This window comes from Schistocerca americana, chromosome 5, assembly GCF_021461395.2.
Source record: "Schistocerca americana isolate TAMUIC-IGC-003095 chromosome 5, iqSchAmer2.1, whole genome shotgun sequence".
Lineage (NCBI taxonomy): Eukaryota > Metazoa > Arthropoda > Insecta > Orthoptera > Acrididae > Schistocerca > Schistocerca americana.
In genome coordinates this window covers 98,828,739-98,848,102 of record NC_060123.1, presented here as the reverse complement: position 1 = coordinate 98,848,102, position 19,364 = coordinate 98,828,739, and the positions used below count along the sequence as shown (strand labels likewise).

The 19,364-nt window shown below is 40.1% G+C and overlaps 1 protein-coding gene across 1 annotated transcript in view; it reads left to right on the top strand.

Annotated features, from left to right (window-relative positions):
* The window catches only part of LOC124616219 (synaptic vesicle glycoprotein 2B-like), a 277,727-nt gene that overhangs the window by 118,530 nt on the left and 139,833 nt on the right, over positions 1-19,364 (top strand). Inside the window, exon 4 of the mRNA XM_047144521.1 lies at positions 19,086-19,248. Coding sequence (XP_047000477.1) covers positions 19,086-19,248 — 163 coding nt within the window. The remainder of the gene's footprint in view (positions 1-19,085; positions 19,249-19,364) is intronic.

Here is a 19,364-nt window from a genome sequence, read left to right as displayed (position 1 = left end):
AGAGTATTCGCTATTACCAGCTGAAATCTATTACAGCCTTTCTCCTCTCTCATTCCTTGTCCCAAGCCCATATTCTACTGTAACCATTTCTTCTACTCCTTCCCCCCACAAATGCATTCCAGTCCCCTATGATTATTAGATTTTTATCTCCCTTTCAATATCATCATATACAGGGTGTTTCAAAAAGAATATACATATTTTGAATGCATATATTTATTAAACTTTAAGACATATGAATATGAAACTTTACACACATATTTACGAACCTCTCAAGTTCAGATTACAGATATTCAATGTGTCCTCCGTCAGTGAAACAAACATTGTCATATCGATACTCAAATTCCTCCCATAATTGGGCAAGTATGTCCTTTGTCACTGATGTTTTGGCAGTACGGATCCAGTTCTTCAACTCTTCCATATTCTCTGGGAGTGGCCGTACATAAACATTGTCTTTAATGAAACCCCACAGGAGTAAGTCAGAGGGTCTCAAATACGGTGACCGTGGATCCCAGCTGAGACATGCTAAGTCACCAGCTCCTTGATGACCAAGCCAGCAGTTACGTAGAGTTTCATTCAAATATTCGCGCACCTGCAACTCCACTGAGAGGGTGCCTCGTCTTGTTGAAAAATGAAGTTGTCTTCATACAGCCTCGGAAACAACCAGTTTTGTAAAATAGCAAGATACTGCTGACTTTTAACCATGTTTCCATCAAAGAAGAATGGGCCATAAACAGGTGATCAGGATATTGCACAAAACACATTGACTTTGGGCGAATCTTGTACAGGTTCAGTGGCTGCATGTGGATTCTGTAGGCCCCAAATTTGAACATTGTGTTTGTTTACCTGACCGCTAACATGGAAAGTCGCTTCATCACTGAACATGATGCATTGTGTGAAAATGTTATCATTGTCAGTAGCATCAAGAATCTCATTACAAAATGCCACATGTTTGTGTTTGTCATCAGGATGCAGAGCTTGTAACAGCTATAACTTGTACAGCTTCATAACCAACCAACATCTCAAAACACATCAAATTGTTGTGGGCAGTTGTAACTCCCAACTGGCACAACAAGTTGATTTTGAAGGACTGTGTTGTAAAGCAGTTTGAATTTGTGCAACATTTTCTTCAGGAACACTAGGGTGGCCAGGACTCTTTCCATTACATAACACATCCTGTACCTGAAAACTGTTGATACCATCTGCAAATGTTCTACCCATTTGGAGGATCAATTTGGTACCTCAACCTGAAACATTTTTGCACTGTAATCATGGAATTGCACTTCACAAACTCTAGAACACAAAATGATTTCTGCTGCAGAGTAGCCATTTTAAACATATGATGGTTACCAAGCAAAACAGAAGACAACTGACATCTAGCAGCCATTAATATAAACTAGACTATGTGTTCACTTCTCCAATGGTCGAGCTGAGGCACAGTGATTGATAGTTTGGACAAAATAATACTTTGTAATATGTATATTTTTTTGAAACACCCTGTACTTTCTCTGTGTCTTCATGTTCAATTTGCAATGTTGGCATGTATACCTAAACTATCATTGTCAGTGTTGGTTTGCTGTCGATTCTGATAGGAACAACTCTATTACTGAGCTGCTCACAGTAAGACACTCTCTGTCCTACCTTCATATTCATAATGAATCCTACTTCCGTTATATCATTTTCTGCTGCTGTTGATATTATCCTACACTCATCTGACCAGAAATCCTTGTTGTCTTTCTGTTTCACTTCACTGAGCCCTACTATATCTAGATTGAGACTTGCATTTTTCTTTTCAGGTTTTCTACCCTCCCTACCAAATTCTAGCTTCTGATATTCCATACCCTGACTCATAGAACTTTATCCTTTTGTTGATTATTCAGTCTTTTTCTCATGTTGACCTCTCCCTTGGCAGTCTCCTACCAGAGATCCAAATAGGGGCTATCCTGGAATCTTTTGCTAATGAAGAGATCATCATGATACTTTATCAATTAGAGGCACATGTCCTATGGATACATGGTGTGCAATGGTTTCCATTGCCTTCTGTACACTCATGCCATTGATCATTGCTGATTGTTCCACCTTTAGGGGCAGTTTACCACCCCAAGGACAAGAGAGTGCCCGGAATTTCTGTCAGCTGCTCACCTTCTTTTACAATCCCAGTGGCAGAATGAGGGTGATTTCTTATTCCAAAAGTCTTTGGTCACCAATGCTGATTATTAATCAAAATTTAAGCTGTGGTAGGTTTTGAACCCAGGGGTGGCTGTGTGTTGGTTACTTGTTCAGACAGACGGCTGTGTCACAGGCTGCTGTAGAACTTTCTATTGGTACTTTACACAAGTAGTGAACAGTGGTTGCTTATGCCTGTTATGTATGACCTGATTTACCCCACACCCATGAAGGACCTCCTTCATGATTGGGCTGCCAGAACACAATATGCAAATGAATGAATGAATGCATTCTCCAGCATCCCCACCAACCACACTCAGTGTATTTGTTAACTCCCAGTGCTCTGTTCTAGATCTAAAATCATAGAGATTTTTAATCAGTCTGAACCTGAGAAGTAATTTAAGATTCTTAGTGGCCATATAATTCATCAAGATGGTCCTGAATAGGCTGACCTGGGATGATGTAATTTGATTGCCCATGACAGTACCGTGAATTTCTTTCTAGGTGATTCGTGTTCCTGTTCAGAAAATGAAGTATATTCTGGACTTTCATCAGTTTTGTATATATATTTTCGGAAGCTTCATTTACTGTGTTATGATTCACCTTCTTTATTTCGTCATTTGTTGTACTCAGAGTCGGCATACTGCATTGTGATATTGGCTGAAAAATGGGGTGTGGAACTACAGCACTTACTACTTTAAATAATGTAGCCGACAGGTGTACAGTTGCGTTTCACAGTAGTTTACTTTCACTGTTCACAACCCCCCAATAATACGCAATTATATATGGCCAGTGCACTATTGTTTTAACTTCCCATAAGCCTCATTAATAGTTTGCAGGCAAACCTGCTCATACTGCTACAATAGTTTACTACCAAACATCTACGAGGAGTAAAAGCCTAACCACAAAGTTCACAGTTCTTGAAGAACAGAAAGGTACATATGGAGCAGACACTGTCATTGTTTTAACACACGGCCTAATTGTGTTACACTTATTTCTCAGATGCATTGTTGTTGATCTAACCAATACAGGTTCATCACAACTGCTTTTATTGTCACAACAGATCTTTCATCAGTAATTGCTTCCTGATTGTATTGCCATTATTATTTTCAGTGCCCTCAGGTGCAAAACTGACATTTACCATATTTTCCAAACTGCAGTATGTCTCCCTGTCTTTTTTGCAAGGAATTAATTCTAGAGTTGATTGGTTTCTATTCTGCATGGTGTAGGAAGACTGTTTATCATCACTTGCTCCAGTAGGTACACCAAACCACAGGGAAGCAAAAACACATTCCTATAAGTCTGCAGGAGACTGAGTTCACAAAATGAATAAAGCACTAACATGTCTTGGCTGTATCAAAGTTGGTGTAGGAATACAACAGTTCCAAATCAGTGACAACTCAAGACTGGAAAACAAACTCAGTTAACTTGGCTATGCAATGGCTCAGCATGAACAGCTACAAAGTACAGCAAGCCATGAGCCACACTGTGAGCTCACATCACAGGCTGAGCAGCAAACATTTGCCACTGGGTGGTGCCACGTGACATGCATACCTTGGCGGTAGCTCCCTATATGATGATGACCCACAGCCACCACTGAAGCCTTAGTACCTCCTACATGTCCACATCTATGCTAGGGGGGGGGGGGGGGGGGAATCTGTATTACTGTCAGACACAAAAGATTGATACCCTTTTTTTACCCTGTGATTTGAACCTGCTGTTGACAACTCAAATTTGATGGTTTTGTTTTGTCACTAAGGGATTTCTGTTCTTGCTTTATGGATGAAAATTTGCACAAATTAATTCTGCCTCTCATTTAGTCATCAAAGAATTCTTAATTGTTAGTGCTAATCTTGATGTGGGAGATGCATGCTGCAATGAACAAATGTGCCTAGGTAGCTAAAAGGGCAGTAGAACCTTATTACACAATACCTCATGCAAGTATAACAGAAAACAGCTTTTCAAGTAACGATCAGATCATAAAAGGGCGGGCACCAAACACAATGCCAGTTTCTTGAACTTACTAGCTGCATTGTATGCTAATTTAGCCACTGAGTTAAGCACACTGTCCACCCTAAATAGGCTAGCACTGGTGTAGCCAGAAAACATCCAAATGTGGGTGCAGTCCATGGATGAAGCACTCACAAAGACTCAGCAGCTTGGTCACGATATGCAGGGCTGTAAACTTTGACTGCTGTGTGCTGTGCTCTGATGAATGACTCTAATTGTGGGATTGCTTGAAAGGTTGGCTCCTGGCCCATAGAACCGTAGCTGTGAACTCCCAATATTTACTGACTGGCACGTGGCTGGGCAGTGTAATATAAAGCCATCAGGGGACAGAATTCTAGGAACTTACGAGAATGTCATGTGGCTCGTGGAGGCCAGCACTTAATCTAGTGGATGGGGTACCAGCAGATACTGCAACAGCAGCTGCAGGTGTGATGTTCTATGGTTGAGCTGCACATGCCTTGGTAGGGCGGCAACCCCGACACTTTTCTGTGTGGTTGGTGGCTGGATCAAAAGGCATCTGCCACAGTTATTAACTACATCCCTCTTCCTTACAGAGGAGATGGCAGACCAGGTTGGTATGTAGTAGGTGGTTGTGATGTAGGCACCTGCCAAGAGTATGGTGTCTCCCCTTCCCCAGGGGATGATGGTAGCACCATTAGAAAAAAAGTGAACCTGAAAAACCAAGAACCAGGCAGGGCCAAGGTCAAGAAAAGGGTGATCGCTCTGTCTAAGGTGGGATGACCTGGTGGTGCCAGGCTTGCAGAAAATTTCCATGACCATAGGACAGGAGTGGCAGAGGAGTCCAACTGCAGTCCTGTGGAGGGTGAGAGTGGGAGGCCCCAGAAATTGTAGGAGATAACAACGATTGGATACGTCAGGGCCAGTGACCAGGGCACAGAGCAGAGCAGAGCAGAGAAGGTGCATCATGCACGTTGAAGGTGCCTGTTGAAGGAGAAAGGGATCACATGTGGCATGTATGACCCACACTCCAAAGGGAAAGAACCCTGGAGAGGAAACAGAACTCTGAGGGCATGATTTGAACATCAGAAAAAAGGAGACAGACTGGCTGAACAGAGGGCAACATGTCGAGAGGAACCAAGGTGAGGACAGCAATTTGACAGAAGATCAAATGATGGGACCATTGGACTGAACTGAAAGGGGGAAGTCATGAAGGGGACAGGAGTTGAGGGCACAGGATGCACAAGAGAGAGTCTAATGGAGGAAAGTGTTGAGCGGGCTGACAGTGTGACGACTGGCAGTGAGGCTGACAGTGGCTAGAATCTGAAAAGATGCTAGGGCTGGCGGCAGGCAGAGTGGAGGGGGAGGGTGGCTGATGGGAGGAGGAGCATTGCACTGTGCACTGAGACCCAAAGAGGCACTGGGGCTGATGCTAAGGGTGCCAGGGCACTGGAATCTGAAGAGACACTGGGGCTGATGGTGGGTGTTGGTGATGCTGGAACCTGAGGAGGTGCCGGAACCTCGAGAGGTGCTGGAGCATGAGGAGGTGCTGGGAACTGTGGAGGTGTCAGAGCCTGTAGAGGTGCTGGGGCCTGTGGACATGATGGGCCCATGGAGGTACGGGGGCCTATGGAGGAGCTGGAGGTAGTGCAGGAGGCTGAGCTCCCAGAGGATGCCAGAAGACAACCAGTGGGGATTGCAGAGATCTGGAGGAAGTGTGTCAGTTGCACAAGAAAGGCGGAACATGAATCCAAGACAGGGGAGGCAGAAACCATGTTGTCTACGCTATGGCCAAGACAGCACTGGGATGAGCAAGATGCTGGGAAGAGAATCTCAGAGGCACACTGCAAAACACACATTGGACTTGTAAAGATATGGAATAACTGCTGTAACGCCATCCCCCCTCTCCCCACCCCACCTGACCCCATAATTTCACAAGCTGACTCATTGACAGTTTTGGCATTGGATCACCCATGACAGATGAGCAAATGGTACCAGTTAACTGATCCGACAGGGTTCTTCCTGCACAACACTTACTCAAGTAATGACCAAGATTGCTTGACTGAAGATCGAAACACAGTCTGTCTGTCCCCAAAATGCACAATGGCTAACTCAACTAATCCCAAACTATCAGCAGCTACCAATCACAAACAACTTCTTGTGACATTGTTTTGCCACAGGCAGGTACCTCCAAAAAAATAAATGGAATCGGCAGGTGCACAAGAACTGGCTCACTCAACTTTTTTTCACCACAGACTAATACACAAAGGGAATAGCAAACATAAACACTTGGCAATCCTTGTCCACATAGCCCACTAAAATGCAAAAAATGTACGTACAGTGCCAAGTTGTCACTTACATGAAAGAGTTCCCAATACTTACAGTAAAGCAATAGGAGCAGAAAGGGCACTGTTTACAGGACAAGCACCAAACTCAGGAAAACACTGCAACAACAGAAATAAAATGCTTTACCACTAGACAGAAACAAGACAAAATCAGGAATAACAAGGTGTATAATCATGAAACGTGATGCAGCAAAAACTGTGCCCACACAAATGAAGAACGGAGTACTCTGATCTAAGAACAAATAGTGGAGAACAAGTAATGCACACAAAGCAATGTCTCTCACATAAAACTGTGTTAATAAAGAATTTGAAAGTATGAAAGATGCAACGACGACTTGTTACACAGAAGCAACAGATAGTGAAACCAACTAGCTAAAATGCCACATAACATAAGGATGGAACACACAAATGCAAGTAATCTAAAGTAAACAACCAACAATGAGTGGTTTATGACCGAATGTGGAGCAAAACCATGAAAAATACTTTGTGGAGAACACAAATACACTGAGAGGAAGGCTACCTGGTTGAGCACAGAGTCACACCGAACAAAATACCGCAATCAAAACAGTCATCGCTAAAAGTTTACCTTTGTTGTCACCGTCGAAACAAGAGCATTACATAGAACAGGCTTTTACCTAATTACCATTGCTGAATGAGAACACTGTAAAAAACAGGTTTTTACTTCATTGCCAGTGCTGAACAAAAACCCTACAGAAAACAAGCTTTCATGTTGTTGCCAATGTTGAGTTCCATTGTGGGAGGTGTGCAATACAATGAACAGATGTGACCAGGTACCCAAAAGAACTCATACCTTAAACAAGAATAACAGAAAACAGCTTCTGAAGTAATACAACTAAAAGATTGTCCAGACCTGATAAGGGTGGACACAAAACAGTGACTTTTTCAAATGTACTAGCTGCACCGTGTGATAAAGTACACTGTCTCTTCTAAATATGGTAGCACTGACATAGACAGGAAATGTCTGTGTTGGGTGTAATCCGTGGTTGAGGCATTCGCAAATCCTCAGTGGTCCGTACACGTTATGCGAGGCTGTAGGCTCTGACTGATGTGCACTGCGCACTGATTAATGGAACTCTGACTGTGGTACTGCTTGCACTGTCAGCTACTGGCTCCTGATGTTGACTGACTGACGAGCAGCTGGGTGGTGTCCTGTAAAGCCATCCAGAAGAAGAATACCAAGAAATTGTGATAATGCCATGAGGCATGTGGAGATGAACTAGTGGCAGCGATAGCAGTGCTGTATCTGGCAGATGTGGCACCACCAGATACTGCAAGGGCTGCTGCAGGCACGATGTGCTGTGGTCAAGTTTCAGGCTCATTTGCAGAGCAGCAACCTATGGCACTCTGCCATGTGGTTGGTGACTGGACTGAAATGTTTCAGCAGTTAGCATTGTCGTACTGGTTGATTCAGAGCATTTTTTGAAAAATATGAATCTCACATGCTTGGCCCTCCACTACAACTCCCGCTGCAAGTTTTTCTTTTTTTTAAATGTCTCATTTGTTGACTATTTTTGTTACAACCATTTTCTGACTATTTCCTGTTTTTGTTGACTAACAGTATCTCTCAACATTCTAATTATTCACCCATTGCATCCACCAGATGCACTTGTGGCAGTTCATTCTTTGTTACTGCTTTCTTGCTGTCTTAACTATGATTATTGCTGGCCGTTTCCAATATGCAATGCTGGCTGTCCATCATTAGCCACTCAATAGACAGATAAATGTTCTATCCCATAGTAAAAATATATAATGGAGTATAAAAGGTACCATGAACCAAGGGTCATACATGGCTGCTCATCATCCAAGCTCATGTGTGGCTAGCCATACTAAAATATTCTCATGACACTCCAACCTTTAGTCAAATAGGATTTGTAACGATCCTTGAAAAAGTTTGAGGTGGATATCATTGGGCAGGTCTCTACTTATGTGACAACCATTATGTATACTACTGGATGGATTGTCAGTGATGGAATAAACATTTGCTTCAGTTAATCTTGGGATATCTGTTATCACTTCTGTCTTCCAATAGGCTGAAAGAAAATAAATGGATAACAGTGTGCACTGATCACCTCAGCCATTAAACTATCACCAAGGCTATACTGACTGCCAAAGGACTAATGACCTCAGCAGTTGAGTCCCATAGTGCTCAGAGCCATTTGACTGCCAAAGCTCTAGACTTTACCAAGTTCCTTATGGAAGACATAATTCAGCAGAAAAGTTGCCCATTTGCCATAATATCTGTTCACTGAAAAGTTCCACAGTAATACAAGGTAATTTCATATTACAGTATTGCCTGCAGATTGCCAGGTGACAACTACCCACATTGACAGGTGACAACTACCCACAACCTAGGATTCATGAACAAGATATGTTTTCAAATATGCTAACACAACACAAAGAGACTGTAATATAATTTTTCCTTTGTGACATTTTGCTACAACACAGTGAAACAAGACACCACAGGTTTTGTACCACTCTTCCACTTCCTGGTCACAAGGCCAAAATGTCGATGGATACATTGTTCTGGTGTAAATATGATCATAATTTGGATGTTTACATGAAAGGAATTAATACCAGAACTGATGGAGCAAGACTGCTGGGCTGCGTGTAGTGCTCTGATGCCCATCATAAGAATGAAGAGGTACAGTATCAAATATTGTTCAGTAAGTTACAGTTTGAGAGGGATAGTATGATTGTTCTGTTGTACAGAAAGTTGGAATATCAATAAAGCTACAGAGGCACTACTTTAATATGTATTAATTCGTACACAGACTGTCAAATGTTACATATGAAGTTGAGGATTACAATCTAACATTATACAGAAAAACATACAGAAATCACATTCATGTGCTCTGCATGATTAATTATTACTGTGCTAACATATGGATTAGTGATGAGGACTTCCCATTTAAGGACCCTAAATACCTGTCCAGTAATATTAAGTCCCAGTGAGAGGGGTTTCATTTGTTAAGATGCATAAATGGTGAGCATATGATAAGACTGAAATTTTAGCCCACTTAAATTATGTCAAACCAAGTAACTGATATAAAATCTAGATACAGGATACCATAGCTGGCTCTGAGAAAAGCTATCAATTGTCCAGCATTGTAAAATAGTTATTACGCAAAAGCATGCACTGTGAGTAATATGTAATGCTATCTTGCAGTCATCTTGTAGATGCCTCTTCTGAGGGTTATGCATTTTAGCCACTCATTCACACACTGTAAATTTGCTAACAAATTTATGATAAATACTCTATTACAGTTTCAGAAGAGTAGTATAGTTAAAAAGACGTATTACTCATCATTAAAGCTATCTGTGGCTCAGAAAAGAGTTCAGTAAATAACCACAAGAATATTCAATCATTTGCCTAAACACATAAAATAATGGGAAAAAAAAGATCTACTCATCAAGCAGTAGCAGGAGAAAGCACACACACACACACACACACACACACACACACACACACACACACACAAAAGTTTAACTTTTGGAGGCAGTGACTTCTTCTTCTGGCAGAAGAGTTGAAGGGGAAGGAAGAGGGGTGAAGGAAAAGGATTCGAGAGGTTTAGGAAAAGGGGTACGGTTCAGAAAAGTTACCCAGAACCCTGGGTCAGAGGAGACTTACGAGACAGTAAGTCTACCCTGATTCAGGTTGTGGGTGACTTTCCTGAACTGCACTCCTCTTCCCAAACATCTCCAATCCTGTTCCTTTACCCCTCTTCCTTTCCCTTCAACTCTTCTGCCAGAAGAAGGAGCCACTGGTCCAAAAGCTCATAAAACTTATACCTTTTTATGTGTGTGTGTTCTCCTGCTGCTGCTTGGTAAGCAGCTCTTTTATCTATCCATTTATGTTATATTGTCAGTAATTGATTCTTTTCATGTTATAAAAACATAAAATGATTGACGGGTTGCAAAGTTAGTTTTAAATATAGACTAAAATTATTTCTTCTGGATTTTGTTGTCATTGTTTTCAGTCTAAAGACTAATTTTACACAGCTCCCCATGTTAGGATATGTTGTGCAAGACTAGTCATCACTGCATAGCTTCTGAACCTTACATCCATTTGAAAGTGTGTTGGCCACAGTCCACACTTCACCCTCCTCTCACCTTCACTTCCCAAAATTTGATGTTCCCTTGATGTCTCAGTATGTGTCCTATCATCTAATCCCTTCTTTTAGTCAAGCTATGCCATAAATTTCTTTTCTTCCCAATTCACTTCAGCATCTCTTTATCAGTTATCCAATCTACCCATCTAATCTTCAGCATTCTGCCCTAGCACCATATTAATTTTATTTATCGATCTGTAGACAACAAATATTGTATAGATGTTACTCAAATGTACCTGTATATGTATGGGAAATCATTTCTAGGAAACTAGACATACAAACATATACATAAAATAGTGCAAACAAAACATTGCAAAGTCATATAATATGTAGTAATATGTAGAAGTGTGTTATTATAAACTCATAGTCTGTTTTTCATAGGCCTTTACTTTTGACCTACCTAAAAAGCAAGTCTGTGTGTACACTACAATGAATCAGTAAAGATTTTACATTAGACAACAGCTGTTTATTGGATATTTAAATATGAAAATATACTCTAAGAGGAAAAAAAGACAAACAACAAATGAATTACCCGAATGGGAAGGAAAACAGTAGATGTAGTCTACATGTACAGATAAACAAATGATTATAGTTTCATAAAAATTGTGGATGATTTATTCAAGAGAAAGCTTCACAATCTGAGCTAGTCAATAACATGTTGGTCTACCTATGGCCCTTATGAGAGCATTTATTTGGCTTGATACTGATTGATAGAGTGTTAGATGTCTCCTGAATCATATCGTGTCAAATTTTGTTCAGTTGGCATATCAGACTATCAAAATCCTGAGATAGTTGGAGGGCCCTGCTCATAATGCTCCAAATGTTCTTATGTGAAGAGAGATCTGGTGACCATGCTGGTCAAGGTAGGGTTTGGCAAGCATGAAGACAAGCAATAGAAACTCTCTCAATGTGAGAGTGGGCGTCTTGCTGAAATATAAGCCCAGGCTGGCTTGCCACAAATGGCAACAAAATGGTGTAGAATATCATCCATATACAGCAATGCTGTAGGGGTGCTGCAGATGACAACCAAAGAGGTCCTGCTATGAAATGAAATGGCACCATAGGCATCACTCCTGGTTGTCCTGCCATATGGCAGGCGACAGTCAGTTTCCACTGCTGTGCAGGGAGTCCCTGGACCATCTCTGGTCATTGGGGCTGAGTTTGAAGTGGGACTCATTAGTGAAGACACATCTACTCCAGTCTGAGAGATTCCAGGCCAAATGTGGCCAACACCACTACAAGTGGGCTTCTCAGGGTAGAAAGTTCAATGGTAGTCAGCACAAGGGGTACTGTGAGCTCATTCCTCTTTCTGTGAGTCACCTATAAGTGGTCCTTGTGATCTCTGAAGCACCAGTTGCACATCAGATCACTGATAATGATGGATCTGGAGCTCTGAGTGCATATCTGATGACTGCTTAGTTCTCACTTTCAGTTGTCTCTTTAGGTTAATTGCTTCCTTCTTGTCAATGTATTCAGCCATGATTCACCCATTTCTGCCAACATTGTTGAATAGTGGCACCACTCCTGTTCAAATGTTGAGTGATTCTCCAATTGCTCTAACCAGCTTCTTTGAAACCTACTAAATGTCATTTCTCAAATGCTGACATCTGTGTATGTTGTGACTCATCTGTCGGTGAGGCATAGTTACTGTCTAACTGAGTACATGGAATGAAATTTGCAAAGACTTTATGCCCTGGTATTGACATGTTCCCTGTTTGCCATCCTTGCCAGATGCATGGTGAAATTGCTCTGCAGCATCACATTCTCATCCATTGGTCACCAAAGTTTACAGTTCTGCATTTTCTTTGGAAAGCTTGCTGCAATATAAGCCCTGGTTGGCTTGCCACAAAGGGCATTGTGACCAGTTCGCATAACTCCTTCGTGGCGCAAAATTTTTGTTGTCTAAGAGTGCATAATGAAAAAATTTAAGGGCAAAAGATGTTATATTCAGCTTTGCCTTAATATAAAAATTTTTAGGAAAATGTTATTGGAAAACATAGACACTTACTGAGTAAAAAATGTTCAAGTAGATATTTTTAAAATTCTGTTTTAAATTTCTGATGTACACTGCCAGTCTGTTTCATACCAATATGGCTTACGTGCCTTTGTGTGTTGGTTCTTTTTGTTTGCTGAGAATGGAGTGCTGTGGTATTTTGGGTATCGTAGCTATGAAAGTCAATATCTGTCTGAAAATCTGCAAGGTGGGTCCTGATATAAAACACGTTTTTGCATGTCTCGTGGTGTCCTCTGAAATATGAACATTTACAATGATTCTAAGAGCAGATCAGGCCTAACTGAGGTTCTGTGCAAGTTTTATTACATGATCGATAAAATTTAAGTTTTCATCAACATCAGTCTCCAGCAGTTTTGTAGATGTTAATCTGTCTATCGCATTGCCACCCAAAACCAGATCTAGCTTTACATTATTACCAATTTTCCCAAACTGCATGTAATTTAGTTTAAACAATGGAACATCCAGGATGGAATATAAGAGTCTTTTTGTTGTGCCTATCTGCGACTCAGTATCTCTGCTATATGGTGGGTGGCAACTTTCCTTCTAATAATATTGTAATTTAGTTTATTTACATTTAAGTCTAATCTGTTTGCATTGAACCAAAAGTGGACATACTTCAGGACTTGATCAGTAATTGTATACTGCAATTGCTTTGGTGCACTTATCTTCACACTAGTATCGTCTGCAAATAGCATGACATTGGTTGCACCATCTGGTACTGTGAGTGTCATTTATACAGACAAGAAATAATATGGGGCCTAGATTTCTGCCATGTGGTGCTCCTATTTCCACTATTTTGCATCTGATACTAAATTTATTTTGCTGTTTAGATTTTGATTATTTGTTCAGTGTAGCACATTACTGCTGTTCCTGTGTTTTTATCTTCATGGAAGCCATGCCGATATAGTATAGAAAACTTAAAATATTAACTCTGCCATCCTTATACATATATGAGATTATTATATTTTTGTACACCAGACATGAATTATTTGAGGGAAACCATTTTGTCCATTCACAAGATACTAGAAACAAAGAAAATTTTATGCTCCCCACCTACCGTGTCAGACCGTATGCCCAGGGACCTCAATACATGGGAATGAAAATTTGTAATAAATTGAATGGGAACAAGTTGATGCAGATGAATTTAGGTTCACTTAAAAGAAAACTATATGAGGTACTGATACTGAAGTGTTATTACTCAGTGGATGAATTCATGCTGCAGAGCAATTTCACCATGCATCTGGTAAGGATGGCAAACAGGGAACATGTCAATACCAGGGCATAAAGTCTTTGCAAATTTCATTCCATGTACTCAGTTGGACAGCAACTATGCCTCACCGACAGATGAGTCACAACATACACAGATGTCAGCATTTGAGAGATGACATTTAGTAGGTTTCAAAGAAGCTGGTTAGAGCAATCGGAGAATCACTCAACATTTGAACAGGAGTGGTGCCACTATTCAACAATGTTGGCAGAAATGGGTGAATCATGGCTGAATACATTGACAAGAAGAAAGCAATTAACCTAAAGAGACAACTGAAAGTGAGAACTAAGCAGTCATCAGATATGCACTCAGAGCTCCAGATTCATCGTTATCAGTGATCTGATGTGCAACTGGTGCTTCAGAGATCACAAGGACCACTTATAGGTGACTCACAGAAAGAGGAATGAGCTCACAGTACCCCTTGTGCTGACTACCATTGAACTTTGTACCCTGAGAAGCCCACTTGTAGTGGTGTCAGCCACATTTGGCCTGGAATCTCACAGACTGGAGTAGAAGTGTCTTCACTAATGAGTCCCACTTCAAACTCAGCCCCAATGACCAGAGATGGTCCAGGGACTCCCTGCACAGCAGTGGAAACTGCAAAATTTGAGCTGTATACAGTGTGTTACTTATTCCAAGAAATATCCTTATAGTGTTATTATTTAGTGTAGTGCTGTTATTTATTAATGTAAAAATCATTGTACCTGTATTATAAATTTTTGACATGTCTCCTGTACGCAAACCAAATGGATTGTAAATGTATGTCATGAGATGAATAAAACACAATTCACAAAAAAGCTTCTATTCTCTTCTTGTCTGAGCTATGTATTGTCCACATTTCACTTCCATAGAAAGCTACACTCTGAACATACCATAAAATATTAATGCATAAATTTAGGTTCAGTTTTGTAGAAAAAAACCCTTTTTCAGAATCACTTTTCTTACTATTGCCAGTCTCTCTACTTCAGCTGTTGCCTGTTGTTAATTATTTTGCTGCTCAAACAGCAAAACTCTTCTACTACTTCTAGTACATCTTTTCCTAAGCTAATTCCCTCAGTATCACCAGATTTGTTTCAACTACATTCCAATACTCTCTTTTCCTTTTGTTGACATTCATTTTTTAAGACACTCTCCATTCCATTCAGCTTATCTTCCAGGTCTTTTATTATCTCTGACAGAATTACAATGTAAGCAATCTAACAGTCTTTCCATTAGTCTGTAAATAACCTGTGACATATTTTGCAGGCATGACTTATTAAACTGATGGTGTGGTAGTTTTCACATCTGTCAGCACTTGCCTTTTTTGGAATATGAATTATTACATCGTTCTTGGGGTCCTGAGGATGTTTCACACGTCTCATATATCTAGTATGCCAGATGGAATAGTTCTGTGATGGTATCTTCTTCCAAAGGATCTCAATATTTCCGAACGAATGGCATCTACTCAGGGGCCTTGTTTCAACTTAAGATTTTCAGTGCTTCTCACAGTGTCATATCTCCCATCTCATTTTCATTGACTTCCTCTCTCCATTTCATAATATTATCTTTAAATTTGTTTCCTTTGTATAGCCCTTCTATATGTTCTTCCACCTTTCTGTCTTTCTTTCTTTCCTTATTACCGGTTTCCTGTCTGAGCTCTCTGATGTTCATACAGCTGCTTCTCTTTTCCCTAAAGATTTATTTAATTTTCCATTAAATGACTTCTATTTTTCTCACAGTCGTGCATGCTTCAGCAACTTTGCATTTTCCTCTACCCTTTCTAGCTATACCATTGTGCACTTTTTGACCATCTCATTTTTTAAACATGTGTACAATGTGTTAACTGTAAGCTCACTGATCAGTTCCTCGATTGGTGGAAGTTTAAAAGCTTTGACTAGTAATCATGTTCTTTTGGCTGCAGCCAACATTACCTAACTCACAGTACTATGTGAGGTAGCCATTCTCGTGTGCAGTATTACTGTGCTGTACTTCATTCTATTTTGTGTTGTCTCCTTTCATTGTGATATATGTATAAAGTTGTAGCAGTTACAATCTTTATTAAATCTGTGTCTAATGATTGCACTGTTGACAGGACTTATTAAACCTGTCAATACATAAGGCAAATTCTGTTTCAGTTACGACAAGAATTTAAGTTTAAAAACTTCCGATATGCTGGAGTAGCTTGGGTCAGCAACTTCTATTAACCAGTAAAATGAAAAACAGTCCAAAGCTGCAAATTTTTACTTTTTATTCACTCGATGACTAGTTTTGGGCAGAGACCCATTTTCAAACCATCAAAAATAGTTCAAAATGGCATTTCTGAAGATGTAAGAAATGTGCAATGAACATTTACAGTAAATACAAATAGCTGCATAGAGAGTTTAAATGATTTTTACCTCTGTGTACAACTTTGCTTTTATAGAATAATGAAGCACAGGTTAACGTGCCTGCACTGCAGGAGCCAGGCATGGCTTGTTTCTCCTGCATGGTTCCTCACCCCATGGCAGTTTATATGGGGGCTGGACTTGCTTTCTCCACTCCCCACAGTCCACTCTGGCAATTGACCAGGTCCGTTATGATTGCTTCATTTGTTGCATTTCATGTTTTCTCCTTTTGCCAGTTAAATTCAATATCTCAAAAGTAAAATTCACTCACAAAAGCTATGAAATTACGCAACAGAATTGCTGATCACTGCTTACTTTATGAAAGATATTTAGTACTGCTGATAGACAGATATAAAAGTGTGCTACACTATCCTAGCTTTTTGAACAGTTAGTTTCTTCCTCAAGGAGGAGAGAGGTATATGCTGAGGAAGGTTAAAAAGAAAGTGCATGTCACCCAGACCCCAGGACATGTGGAGCCCATCTGTCATGAGCAATCAAAGATTTCGCTTCCTGAAATTCAATTTCTTGTGCCTTATACAAGGATTTCTACTGAGCCTTGGTTTTTTTTTTATTCTTCACTATTTCATCTCTCAAAGCTACTGATTTGTCTTCAGTTGTATTCTTTTCCCCTGTTTCAGTCACTTTTTTTCCATAATGCTGTCTTTGAAACTCTGAGCAGCCAGAGAGTCTTTCAGTTGATCGCATTCTTGCCTCTTTACTTTCTGCCTTTCTGCAATATCTTCATTTTTAATATATAGTGCATAAACAATAAATTTTGATTACTGGCCAGATCTGATCCTGGAAGTGTTTTGCACCTTGAAAATCATCACCTGTGGAGTTAGTAGGCAGATAAAGTTGTACTACTGTGGTGAGTGTTGGCATTGTGTCCATCTTAACTATGATGTTATGTTATTCTTATTTTCTTATGCATGTTAGACCTAGTCCTGTGATACTCCTGTATGAGTTTTGTTAATAACCATGTATTTTCCTGGCCAGAAATCCTGTTCTTCCAACCACCATACTGCTTCTCATTATATATAAATTCTACCTATTCATTGTTCTTTTTAAGTTTGCTGTTCTATGTATCCAATTAAAGAATCCAACAATCCACACTTCCACCCACAGCATGTCAGATTTGTTTTTCCTGATGCTAACATCCTCCATAGTTTTTCTGGTCCAAAGGTCTGATAGAGAGAGGACCACTTTAATTCCAGAATGTTTTACCAAAAGGAATGCCATCATTGTTAAACCATTCAGCAGAGCTGTATTTTCTCAAGAAATATAACAGCTTTAGCTTCTCCTTGTTTTGTAGTACCAACATAGCAAGGCTGTTTTAGCTAATATTATAAGGCCAGCTCAGTCAATCATCCAAGCTGTTGTTTCAGCAATTATTGAAAAACTGCTCTCCCTCTTTAGATACCCAATGTCATCAGGTTTCTTCATAGATATATCTCTCATTTGATTGCTTTTAAGTTATGGCTGTCTGTACAAAAAACTGCCCTAGCCTCTGGAACTAGTAGATGGGAGAAAAAAGTTTGTACTGATTAGTGAGCAACCATACTATCAAGAATGATCTCCTTGCTACGCACAGAGAAGCAATTTCTCTGCACATGTACCCCACACATTACAGGGCACATATTTAAATTTAGCACGGCCACAGAAACATCCCCATTGCACTCACCTGAGTAGACGAGTTTTATGTTGTTAGCAGTGCACAAGTGTGGTGGACATTAAAGTGTTGCACCCTCTTTGGCAGTAAGACACCATTCAAGTGAGTCAAGGAGGTATTCTTGTGTGGGAATGCTTGCATGGAACAAAAGGGGCCCCTGTTTCATCTGATATTCTCTCACATCAGTAAATGATACAGAAACCTCCTCTCCAACCAGGGGTATGGATTTATTTGTGTATGGCTTCTTACAGGTAAGCTGTACCTTCAGCAGTTGCCATAATGTGTTGCTGCTGTCATCAAGACAGAAAGCGGTATTACTCACCACTAGTTGTGGGGCTATCAGGCTCATCAGGATAACTTTGCAACAATTGAATTAGTGTCAGTGTGCTGTGGTCAGTTTCTGCTCCAGAAAATCCAAGACAACATTTGGGTATAAGTTAGAGGGAGAGATCCTTTTTGTGGGAGCTAACTTAAGGTTTTTATAGATTTAACATTTAATAGCAAGAGAGGGGTCTTTTGCAAGCAAACAAATTCCTCTTCCAGGTGATGAAAGTCTTGAAGGGCTGTTCAAAGAAACTGAGCCAAGAAAGATGCTATTTCTTGTTAGGGCATCATCTGAATTGCTGCAGTTTTGTATGGGATGCATGCCACCAAATTTGATTACAGACCTGGAAGACATACAAAGAAAGGCAGTAAGATTTGTCCAGAAAAATTTTGGGCAATGCAACAGTGTTGCTTCTGTGGTAAAGACAAGTGAATGGAACTCATTGGAAATCTGGAGCTAAATAGAGAGATTAGGTAACATGTATAAAGCAGTTGCAGGCTGATACTGGAGTTAAATATAAGTTGAATGTGGAGGAATGGATGACAAGCAAGAAGTTAGACCATTCCCATAAAATAATTGTTCTACACTGCATAAGTCCTTTGGGGATGTTTTCTTTCCAGGTAAAAGAGAAAGCGATTGGGACAGGTTACTGAGAGGTCTTAAATTGCTGGCCTGATACATGGCAGTGTTTCAGGAAAAGGCTTAAACTGGGTGTAATGAAAGATAAAATTAAATTCAAAGTGTATATTGCCACAGAAGCATGAAATCTTCATTAAATTTTAATGAGTTAATAATTATAATAATTCCACTATTAAATACTTTTTATATTTCACTCTCATAGGAATGGTGGCCACGTCATTTCTGTGGGGCTTCTTGTCAGACATGCTTGGAAGAAGAAAACTGCTGGTCATTGCTTATTTTCTGGATGGAGCTTTGAATTTTATTGGCAGTTTTACCCAGAGCTTTGCTTTTTTGGTTGCCATAAAATTCTTGAGTGGTGCAATGTAAGTAGATCTACTTGTAGCTATGTGATATGACGCACAGATGTAATAGATCCTTTTATCTATAAGTGCATGTAAGTAAAGTAGAATACATTTGCAAGCAGGATAGAAGAAAGTAT